At 36.0% G+C, this 12557-nt stretch overlaps 1 protein-coding gene across 1 annotated transcript in view; it reads right to left on the bottom strand.

The window, feature by feature from the left end:
• Positions 1-932: 932 nt before the first annotated feature.
• The window catches only part of Stag2 (STAG2 cohesin complex component), a 171269-nt gene continuing 159644 nt past the window's right edge, over positions 933-12557 (bottom strand). Inside the window, exons 34-35 of the mRNA XM_063246372.1 lie at positions 6117-6171; positions 933-6008 (exon numbers count right to left, since the gene is read on the bottom strand). Of these exons, the coding sequence (XP_063102442.1) occupies positions 6154-6171 (18 nt within the window). The 3' untranslated portion in view covers positions 933-6008; positions 6117-6153. The remainder of the gene's footprint in view (positions 6009-6116; positions 6172-12557) is intronic.

The raw sequence follows: 12557 nt of genomic DNA, 5'->3' as shown, positions 1-12557 counted from the left end.
ATGCATAAAAAAGATGTGGCCTTTTTATACAATGGAGTACTATTCAGGCATGAAGAAGGAAAATTTGAGGCAGTTATAGGTAAATGGATGCAACTTGAGACCATACTCATAAGTGAAATAAAACAGACTCACATATAAATATTGTATTGTCTCCCAAATGTGAGATCCTGAAAGAATAAATAAGGTCTAAAATGTAGAATAGATATTGTGAAATGGGAAGAAATTGTTCAAAAGGAAAGAGGAATTAGAGTAGGGGAAAGTGAAAGGGAAAAAGAAAAAAGCAACAATGTTACCACTCTTATTCAACACACTTCGGGAAACATTAGCCAGAGCAATAAAACAAGAGAAAGAAATAAAAGGAATAATTATAGGAAAGGAAGAAGTTAAATTATTATTTGAAGATGACATGATAGTCTACACAGAAGACCCCAAAACTTGTAGCAAACACTTCTAGATTTAATAATCAAATTCAGTAGCTTAGCTGAATACAAATTCAGCACTCAAAAATCAGAAGCATTCCTGTACACAAATATCAAACTCACTAAGCGAGAAATTAAGGTAGCAACACATTTCACAAAAGCATTAAAAAATGAAATACTTAGGAATCAGTCTGACAAAGGAAGTAAAATGTCTGTATGTTGAAAACTACAGTAATTTGAAAAAGGAGATCAAAGAGAATATCAGAAAATGGAAAGTTATCCCCTTTTCCTAGAAAGATAGAACTAGTATAATGAAAATGGCCATTTCCAAAACCAAAAGATTTAATGCGATCTCAATCAAAATATCAATAGCATTCCTCACAAAACTAGATAAAACTATTCTAAATTTCATTTGGAACCAGAAGAAGACTAGCAAAAGCAATTCTGGGCCAATAAGGGCAAGGTAGGCACATCACAATTTCCACTTTGAAGCTATAGTACCATGATAAAAACATCATGGTAATGGCAAAAAGAAAACAAACAAATGAAAGCTGAGTATCAATGAAACAGGATAACAGATACAGGAAAAATTCCAGATACACTTGGCTGCCTTATTTTTGACAAAGGGGCCAAAACCTTCACTGAAAGAAAAATAGCCCCTTTAAAATATTGTGCAGAAAAAAAATTGGGGAGAGAAAACTGTCTTTTCACATGCTAAAAATTGAACCTTGACCAATGTCTCTCATCATGCAGTAAAGTAAAACTGAAGTGGATTAAAGGTCTAAATATTAAAACAGAAACATAATCTGGTGGAAGACAGAATAGATAAACCTCTAGAAGACATAAGTGCAGACAAAGACTTTATGAGCAAAATCTTGATTGTACGGAAATATTACAAAGACTCAAATTGAAAAGCTTCTGCAAAGCAAAATAGACCACCAAGAGTATAGAGACAATCCACAGATTGGAAAAAAGTTTACCAGTTACTCTTCAAAGGATTATATTTAGAATATAGAAAGATTGCAAAAAAAATCAAAAACCCAATTTTAAAAATCCAATCAAAAAATGGCCTTCTGAAATAAACAGACATTTTTCAGATGAAGATATGCAAACAGCAACTAAATATATGAAAAAATTTTCAAAACCATTGGTCTTTCTTAAAATGCAAATTAAAACAACACAGATTCCATCTCACCCAAGAAAGAATGGCTATCATCAGGAAATCAACAAACAAATGCTGGTGAGTCTGTAGGGGAAAAGGAACTGTTTTCCATTGCTGGGGATATATACTGATACAACCATCATGGAAGCCAGTATAGAATTCCTCAAAAAACTAAAACTAGAGGTTCCATTTGACCCAAATATTCCCTTTCTAGGCATCTTCCTGAAAGAGTTAAAAGCTTCATATCATAGTGATATATGGATACTTATGCTTATAGCAGCACAATTTATAATTGCTAAATCTTGCAAGCTGCCCCTGTGCCCACTAAAAGGTAAATGGATAAACACAATGTGGTATTTATATACAACAGGGTACTACTCTGCCATAAAGAAAGACAAATTTGAATAATTTGTAGGAAAATGGATGTACCTTGAGACTACAATCTTAAGTGAAATAAATTGGACAGACAAATTTAAATATCTTATGATTTCTCTTGTGTTAGAAACCTAAAGTATAAATAAGGAGCAGAATGGATGATGGGTATTAGGAAGTAAGAAGAACTTGTTCAAGGAAGAAGGGAGGGGGGAAGGGAAGGAAAGGAAAAGGAAAAAAGAGAACAGAAGGAAAATGTCAGCAAATATAGAAAGCCCTTCTAGAATTCATCATGGTGCAGCAAATCCACATTGGTAATCCCATGGAAAAATTACTGAAATTCTAGTAAGTTAATTCCAGTGTACCACTTCCAGCACGACACATGGCAAGAATAAAGACACTAGGGCATATTTTGTAGTTGTGGGGAGTCAAGGAAGTCCTCAGTCCAACTACTACAATGGCTAACCAAAGCAAAGGCCTCAATCCATGGTTGAATTCAGATTTTATTAATTCATGAATAGGGGAGTGGCTTGGGGATGAGTGACTATAACAGTAGGGGAAGCATGTGAGCATGTGGGCAAGGTAGGAACCCTAAAATCACCTCTGCAATATGCAGTTAGAAAGAGATACGGAGAGACTAATCTGCAGATAATGTGACTCTGGCTCTCCATGCCTGGCTCACATATTTCTTGGGAGCTACAGGCAGGGCAACACTGATCTGTCCCATTGCTTCAAAGACTATATACTTCAGTACCTGGCTAGTCCATTTTTTAAAGCCAATTGAGGGGATAAGGAAATGTCCTAGCCAGCTCTGTATGTGTCAATACATGAAAATTTTAGATAAAATGAAGACAACTGTTCTTTCAAGGAGCATCATCCAAGTGGTCCTCCACAAACAAAGCTTCTGTAAATGGGAAGAGGAAGAAGGGCTGGAAGGAGGAGAGAGGAATGGGAACAAAGAACTGAGATGACTTATGTACAGGTACAGATTCCCTATGATGAATGCAATCAACATTTATGACAAATATGTACTAATAAGAAGAATAACAGTTCAAAAATAATATTCATATGGAACCACAAGAGCCCCAGAATAGCAAATCTAACCCTGGGCAACAAGAGTAAACTAGGAAGCATCATAATCCAACTTCAAGTTATACTACAAGCTACACTAGAATAAAAATAGCATGGTAATGGCACAAATCCAGATATGTGAATCAATGGAACAAGAGAAAGAATGCAGAAGCAGCTCCAGCCACATTCCACCATCTGAGCTTTCACAAAGGGTCCAAAAATATACTCTGGAGGAAAGACAGGCTTTTTAACAAATGATTCTGGGGAAACTGGCTATCAACCTGCAGAAGACTTACTCTATATGTACTAAAATAAAAATGACTCAAAGATCGAAATGATAAAACCCAAACAATATTCTGGAAGATGAAATATGTAAAATCTTGAAGGCATAGGCACAGGCACAGAATTTCCTGAACAGAGCCGGATTCCACAAGAAATAGCACCAAAAATCAACAAATGGGATCATAGCAAATTAAAACACTTCTGCACAGCAAGAGAAATAACCAAGTGAAGAGATAATTTATAGAATGGGAAAAAATTGCCTGCTATTCCATTGACAGGGGACTAATATCTAGAATATATAACGGACTCAAAAAATTAGACCTCCTCAAAATAAAAGATCCAATCAGAAAATGAGCAAATGAAATGAATAGATAATTCTTAGAAGAAGTGCAAACAGCCAACAAATACATCAAAAAGTGATCAACATCTTAAGTCATTGGAGAGATGAAATATTTAAAAGCACTCAAATTTTATCTTACTCTAGAAAGAATGACTATCATCAAGAATAGCCATTTGTTCTAATAGTAACAAATGCTTGGTGAGGCTTCAGGAGAAATAGAACCCTTCTTTGTTGGTGGTGGGAATGCAAACTAGTTCAAATGCTATGGAGTGTTGAGATTTCTCAAAAACTACAAAGCATAACAAAACTAGAAATTCTATTTCACCTAGATATTTCCCTTTTAGGTATCTTTCTGAAACAGTTAAAGCCATCATATTACAGTGATACATACATTACCCGTGTTTACAGCAGCACAACTCACAAAAACTAAATCTTAGAAGCAGCCCATCTGTTCATGAACAAGAGACTGAATAAAGAAAATGTGTACGTATACACAATGGAGTATTACTCTGCCATTAAGTAAGACGAATTTGAGTCATTTATAGGAAAATGGATTCATCTTGAAACCATAATGTTAAATGAAATAAATGACACACAAGCTTAAATATCACATGGTTTGTCTTATACGAGGAATCCAAAATATAAATTAAGAACAAAATAAAAGACCAATAATAGGAGATAGAGAGATAGATCATTTGAAAAGGGAAGGGGTTGAGGAGACCAAGGGCAGAGGGAAAAGGGAAAGAAAGAGAAATGAACAAAGAAGAGATGCATTACGCATCTGTACCAACTCCCCACGATGAATATAATCATTATGTACAATAAACATGTACCTGTTTAAAAAAAAAACCCAAAGATAACATCTGTACAGAAGAGGAAAATCACATCTGTATTTCTTGTAACTTTTACCAAAGATGGGATATGCTAATTCCATGTAAATTGAACATTCCTAAAGACTAAAGAATAACCTGTTTGAGAATGTGTTTATATCAATGCTGTTTTATTGTAGTACACATTTTATTGTTTTTGAGATAATTTTCTCAAAATTTACAATAATTATCCTGAAGCGATTCTTTTTACTTTTTTTCCTTTAACTGTGTTCCATTATCTAACTTTCCATTCCATGTTTGGCATGATCATTATATCATTCATGTCTGACCGCTGTTGATTCTGTCTTGTCCTGAGGGCAATATCCCCCTACATAAACCCGCCAGCCTGCTATATTTCTTTTCTTCCTTCCTTCCTTCCTTCCTTCCTTCCTTCCTTCCTTTCTTCCTTCCTTCCTTCCTTCCCTTCTTCCTTCCTTCCTTCCCTTCTTTCTTTCTTTCCTTCTTTTTCTTTCTTTCTTTCTTTCTTTCTTTCTTTCTTTCTTTCTTTCTTCCTTCCTTCCTTCCTTCCTTCCTTCCTTCCTTTCTTTCTTTCTTTCTTCCTTCCTTCCTTCCTTTCTTTTCTTTCTTTCTACAAAATCTTGCCATTGCAGCTCAGGTTGACATTTTGCTCACTTTGTAACGCAGGCTGGTCTCAAACTTGCAATGAACCTCCTGTCTCAGTCTCCGGGATTATAGGCATGCTCCACCAAGCCCAGCTCACCCGCCTGCTTTCATTTATTATTTTCTCTTAGTTTTGGATATTTTTAATTTTTTTCAAAATTTTGGAATAAATTTAGATTCCTAGATAACTACAGAGACAGTGCAGACAAGTCTTATATGTTCTCACCCAGTTTTTCCAAAGTTTAACACCTTATATGGCCATAGTACATTTGTCAAAACCAAGAAACCAACTTTGATACCTTAACATTAAGTAAAATGGGGATTTAGGTTTGACCAGTTTTTCTACTTTTTATCTTTTTTCTCTTCTAAAATGCAATCCATAATATGTATCGGATGCAGCTGACCTTCCTTTTAATCAGAAATAGACAATTAGAAGTTTGAGGGCAACCTATCTGCTGTTCAAGATATCCCTTGTAGTGGAATAATCTGTTCTCAATTTTTCCAAAACCATAAAATGCAGTTAAATGGAAAAGTTTCCCCAGGAAGTTTTTAGATTTTCTGTGTGTTTTTGGTTTCAGAGGACATCATTGGTCTAGCAGTTCTTTTCCACTCTTGATATCCTGCCTCAGCAACTGTTTCCAACATTTTCCATCACACACTGTTTTTCTTAAAACTTCATATCCATAACTTAGATAAATTAGAAATAATGAGTAATATCCAACAATCATTCAATGACTCCAATGACGCTTCACCTATGGAACTTTCTCTTCTGTAAACAGAATCACAGTCCTCTGTCATTTCTCTTATATTGTCTTAGTTATTTTCAGTCTGTAGTCCACTGGCTTCAAGGCAGGACAGCATGGCAGAGAGGCCTAGGAATAAGAAAGTAGTTACCTTATGGTAGGCAGGAAGCAGAAAGAGTCAAGGGGGAAGTTGGGGAGGGAGATAAACCTTTCCAGGTCATGTCCCCAGTGACCCACCTTTTCTGACCAGATCCACTTCCTAACAGCAAGTCAGCTATAAGACCCCATAATCCTAGGAGGAAAGGAAAGAAGGAAAAAGTTTTTTTAAAAAAAAGTGAAAAAGAAGGAAAAATGAAAAAAAAGTTTGTGTAAATGAGGAGGGGAGGAAGGGTTGAAGAGAAAGTGGGAAATTGGAAAAAAAAGAATCATGTTATATCATGAACAGGTACAAATTCTCTGTGATGAATATGATCATTATGTGTATCTAGAATGTACCAATAAAATCTGATTTTAAAAAGACTCCACAATCTTCTAAAAGCCCCACCTATGAGCACACAAGGCTGTTGAAGGACATCTACATATAAATCATAATACATATCCTATCTCCTAGTCAAGTTCTTTTATCTTTCTCACTGGTACCTCTTTTCTTAGTATAGGTATATTCACCACGTCCTTAACCACCCTATTAATCTTAACAAGCTTAAGGCTGCAGGTCTTATAATGCTCACTTAGCATGCACAAAGCACTGGGTGCTGTCCCCAGCACTATAAAAACGTACAAACACACCACAGTTTTGTTTAAACCCATTATAGTGGAATATACCTATAATCAGAGCTACTTGGGAGGCTGAGGCAGGAAAATAGAAAGGGCCTAGGTGTTCAAGACCAGCCTGGGCAAGATAGTAAGACCCCTTCTCAAAATGAAATAAAATAGTTTAAGAAGCATGGGACTATAGCTCCGTGGGAGAGCATTTACCTAGCATGTATATGGACTTTCAATTTTATTTTGAGACAGGGTCTTGTTAAGTTGTCCAGGCTGGCCTCAAACTTGATATTCTCCTGCCTCAGCTTCTCAGTTAGCTGAGATTACAAGCATGTGCCCACACACCGACCACTGGATATCATGATCCTTATTTTTGTGGAATTTTCATGTATATTAATATTCAATAAAAATAGCATAATCTTTAAAAACTATTATAGGACAAGTCCTACTTGAAAATCCTTATAATTTATGAAGATGAAATATTGTTGTAGAATTTTACTTCAGAATTTTATGAGGAGAAATGACTAAAATCACATGCAAGAGCCATGGTAAATCATATTCCATCTGCTATAGTTTAAATCTAAAATGTTGCCCCAAAGTCTCATGTGTTTAGGGGTAGGACTGGGTGAGAATAGGTGGGTCACTTGTGGTGTGACATAAAAAATTATATTCTTATCCCTGGCTCCTCACTTCTCTGTTTGCTTCCTGGGTTGCCATACGGTGAGTAGTTTTCTCCACCATACCGTTACACTATGCCCTTTCTGCCTTGGAGCAAGCTAACTATGAACTAATCATGAGTCAAAATTAACCTCTCCTCCTTTAAGTTGAAAGTATTTAGTATTTTGTCCCAGTGGCAGAAAAGTAAGTAATATAGGAAATCAGCACAAGAAGTGACTACACCTGCCCATATGGTTTAAAAGTCTTTGAAATGGGTTTTTAGGGGGAGTTTGGAATGGTTAGGACATGTACCTTGAGAAGACTTGGAATGTTGTAAGAAAGCCCAGTGGATGGTTCTGGGTAGACCTTGAAAGACCAGTATGCTGCTAAGAATATGGATATTAAGGGCCACGTTTATGAGATTTTAAATGGGAACGAGGACTTCACTGGAAATTATACTAAAGGCCATGCATATTACAATCTGGCAAACGATTTGTTTACATTTTGTTTATATTCTAAAACTGTGTGAAGCTGAATTTGAAGATGGTAGTCTAATCTACTTGGCAGAGAAAATGTCAAGTCAACCCAATATTTATACTGTGCACTAGGTACTGCTGGATAATTTTATCAAGATTTATAGTGAGAATCAGAAGCAAAAAGTAGAGATGAAAAAATGGAAGTTTGTGGTTTCACCAGAAAAGAAGTCCCTGCAAAGTTAGGGAAAAGAAAAGAATGGCTACTGAAAAGAATAGCACTGGGAAGTTTAGAATTTTGAATCAGGACAGTAGGAAAAATGACTTTTGGGTGTCACAGGAAATGTCCAGACACCATGCATTTTTAAACTCTTTTGTAAGGCTTTGCTTGAACAAGAGAGAGCTCCAGGGTACCTTGCTCATTCAGGGTCACTTAAGGAAATTTTCAATCTGTGAGGCACTCAGATGTCACTGTATCCATGGTTCAAGTGGGCTTGGCTGTTGCTTAAGCTGGTGGTAGACCTTGGCATCATCCACATTTTGTTGGTTTGTCATACATGCAAAATGCAAGAGTTATGAGATTATTGAGGCTTCTACTAGATTTCAAAAGAAGGCCTAGGAGAACAGGCAAGGAGCCCCTGGGAGTGCAATGCATTAAGCTGTGGAAGTGAAACTAAAGTTATAGTGGAGGCTCAAAAAAGTAGATGCCAAGAACATGGAATATCTGCTGAGGAAGTCCACAGGCAGTAAGCAGAGTCATCCCAAGACAGGCCATGTGACTACAGTCAACAAGCCTTAAGGGAGGAGTTTCCCAAACCTTTTAGAGTTCACAACTTACCACAACTTGCTTGCTGAGTTTTAGTCTTGCTTTACTAATTCCTGTCCATCACCCATCCTTCCTTTTTGGATGGAAATATTTAACCTGTGCTATTATATGTTGGAAGTATTTAACTCTTTTTTGACTTTTGTAGAAGCTCACAGCTCAGTGAGTCTTGAGTCTCAGGCAAATTTAGACTGACACTTGTCAGCAATGCTGAAACTGTTGAGAACTGGTGACTATTATAGAGATAGACTAAATGCATTTTGTAAAATAAAATGGACATGAGTCTTTTGGGAGCCAAGGGTAGAATGTCATGGTTTAAATCTTAAATGTCCCCTCAAAGTCTTGTGAGTTCAGAGGTGGTACCTGGTTAGAAAAGGCAGGTCACTGGATGCGTGACTTGGAAGGGTGTATTGTCCCTGACACCTTCCTTCTCTACTTCCTGGATGACATAAGGTGAGCAAATTTCCACTGCCATGCCCTTTCATCACGACATTTCTGTCTTGAAATTAGTGTGCCATGGACTGAAAACTCTGAAATTATGAGCCAAATACACCCTTCCTACTTAAATTGTGGGTGTCAGGTATTGTGTCCCTTGATGGGAAAACTGGCTAACACAGTATCCAAACTTAGTAACAAAGAATGTAATGACTATAAAAAGAGGGCATTAGAGATAAGTGCAGAAGCTAAAATTTGATTGTCCCTAAGAAAACTTAAAAACAACATACTTTAAAGAATTTCCTTATTGTTACCTGGAAATGTAAAAACAACCAGAAGTTTTTATATTATCATAATGGATTAATGTTTTTTGCTTGCTTACAGAATTAATTAGCTACTGCTATGTTTAAAAGTTAGCAGTTTAAAGGAACAATCATTTATTTGCCTCACAATTCTGCATGTTGGAAGTTTATCCTGAGCTCAACTTGGTCCTTCTCATATTTATGGTTAACAAAGGGTCAGTGTTTATGGTCAACCATGGGCCAACTAATCAAGTATGCTTTTAGATTATGACTGGATGTGTAAAGCCAATAAATGCTGAGATGAAGGGGTAAATTCATAGATGATTTTCTTTCTTTGTTTTATGGTTTTGTTTTGTTTTTGTACTGGGGATCAAACTTATGACTTGATGCTTGCTGGGAAGGTGCTTGTGCCGCTGAGCTATATCCCAGACCTATAGATGATTTTCATATCTTAAAATTCCAATACATTTTGGGAAAAGACCTTTAAATTGCTCCACTGTTACATTTCTATATATAAAGTTTAAAGATAATTTTTTCTCTAAAGATTACATAAAAGAGCAAGGGCTAGCTTCTGATCAGTTACACTATAAAACCACACTCTTCCTTTTCTCAGATTGAAGGAAGCTGTAAGACACTGACAGAATGCACAGAGCAGATATTTGAGAACTCTGAAAAGAATGTAGTAGCAGACACCTTTGAAAAGTAAATAAGAATTCAAAGAACCACTGAACTGGCTTCTATAAACAACCATATAAAGGCATCAGCAGTATCAGGAGCTCAGAGGAGCCTACAATTCTGAGTGAGAAGATCCTTCCTTTTTACCAAAAACACATGGTACCAAGAGGGTGCAATGAATCCTCACTGCTTTTTTAAACTGCTCTTTCCTGTCATACATGGGTTCTGTCACAAGAAGTACATAGCAGAATTGGATAACCAAACTCCCCATTTTCTGGCTCGGAGTGAATATGGAATTCCTAGAGAATTTCAAGTACCAGGGAGATGGCAGAGAGGGAAGGGCTCAATAAAATGATCCCATATATTGTTTATGAACCCCTTAGAGAACTGTAAAACAAAAACTTTCAAGTTTACTGCATATTAGAAATATACGACATATTAGAAATAAAGAAATGCAGTGTAAAATTAAAATCAACACAGTGGAGTCCTACTGTGCCTTAAATATAAACTTGAGTCATTGTGGGAAAACATATGCACCTTGAAACCATAATGTTAAAGTTAAATAATCCGACACAAAGATTAAATATCCATGGTTTCTCTTATATGAGAAACCAAAAATATGAATAAGTAGCACAATAAAAGATAAATAATAGAAAGCAGTGAGATAGATCTTTATCAAATGGGAAGAGGATCAACAGATGGAGGGAAGGGAAGGAAAGGGGATAAAAGAGGAATTAAGATGTATTGTGTACATATACCAACCACACAAGGATGCAAACTATGTACTGCAAACGTGCTAATAAAAAGAAAAATAAACAGCAAGAACACCAAATAGCAATAGAAAAGTAAAAGACAGTAACAATCTTAAAACTGTTTCTGAAAATATTTAGAAAGCATTTTCTTCAAGCAGTGCCCAGAACTCTTAGTTTTAAGAAATCAGTTCCAGTACTGTAATTGTCTTTGTTGACTGGGAATTTAGCTCAGCGTCCTAAGTGCCTGCCTGGCAAGCGTGAGGTCATGAGTTCAATTCCTGGTGCCAAAAATAAATAAATAAGTAATCATCTTTACATAATTCTACATTGTAGATAATTAGTAAAACATCACATTGAATCTAAAATTTATATATAATTTATTTTCAACTTAAAATAATATTAATAAAATGATAAGTCTGAAAGCCTCGAGGAAAAAATACATAATTTTTAACACAATTTTGGATTTAATCTTATATTCCAGAAATTTAAAAAAATTTTTTGAGATAGTGTTTCACTGTGTACTACAGGCTGGCACTGAATTCACTATGTAGCCCAGGCTGGCCTCAAACTCGTAGTGATCCTTGTGCCTCAGCCTCCAGAGTGCTGTGATTACAGGTGTGTACTACCATGCCAGGTCAGAAAATTTTCTATGAAAGAATTATTTCACATTTGCATTGGCTTCTGGTAAATATTGTCTATAACACTTGACTACTGAGTATTTTGCCTAAATGTGCTTTCAGTCATGTCTAGTCACCTATTAAACAAGAACAACAGATTTACAGGAGTACTGCATTTAACCTGCTATAAACTTTCTGATTCATCCAAAGGGCATGTGTTTTGGCTCCTCTTAAATGTCAACAGAATCTTCAAAGCTTAGCATCACTTTGAAGTAAGAAGATACTTTTTTCTATCCCCATACATAGATTTTATTGCCAGCAACCTGGGATGACAGCTATAAAAAGGGGCTTCAAAACAACATTTAAAAATTCAAAGTCACTATTCTGGGAAGAGATTTCCCAATATGAGTCATGTTCAACACTAATAATCATCCTATCATGAAAGTTAATTCATTAGTAAACATAAGCACACCGTTTTAACTAGTTTCTGTTTGGCATCTGGCCCAGTAGGAATTTATTGATCACAGCTAATTTTTCCTGACCTTTTGTATGACTCAAATTTGGGTATTGCTTTAAATTTTTGCAGCCAAAAATTGCTGTGAGAATGCTCTGTAGTTTACAATGTTGGGGTCTGGCTCATCTCTGTATTAAATTAGACCATAACTAGCTTCCCAAGAGTTATGAGATATGATCCTAATATATGGTGAATGATTCATTTTTTAAAATTTACTACAGTGGAACAACCATTGCTATGATCCCTCTCAAAATACTCCCTCTTGCTTCAAAGACACTTATCCCATTATTTTTGCGTATTGCAGAAGCAGATCTGGAAGTTCTCTTTAGTAAGACCTCTGGTCAAAAAGGGGGTGAAAGTCATTGTGGAGTGCCATTCCATGGAAAGACAGGCTCATAAAATATTTTTGTATGTTGTCATCCATCTTATTCAACAGATCTGGCACCATGCAACTTCTAGCTCATTTCCAAACTCCAAATGAACATAAAAGGTAAACATTTGGAATCAGTGCAGGACATTGAGGCAGCCACAATAGTACAACTAAAGATGCTCACAAAAGTGGACTTCCACAATTGCTTCAGAAAATGGCAAGATAAGTGTGTTCAAACTGAGGTGCAGTATTTTAAGGAGGATTAATAACATGTCTTTTACTGTAATTTTTTTTAATT

Source organism: Cavia porcellus, unplaced genomic scaffold (genome assembly GCF_034190915.1).
Source record: "Cavia porcellus strain 051 isolate PalLab524CR breed Dunkin Hartley unplaced genomic scaffold, mCavPor4.1 scaffold_3, whole genome shotgun sequence".
NCBI lineage: Eukaryota > Metazoa > Chordata > Mammalia > Rodentia > Caviidae > Cavia > Cavia porcellus.
Note: the sequence above shows the minus strand (reverse complement) of the source record. Positions and strands in the feature narration are given on the sequence as shown.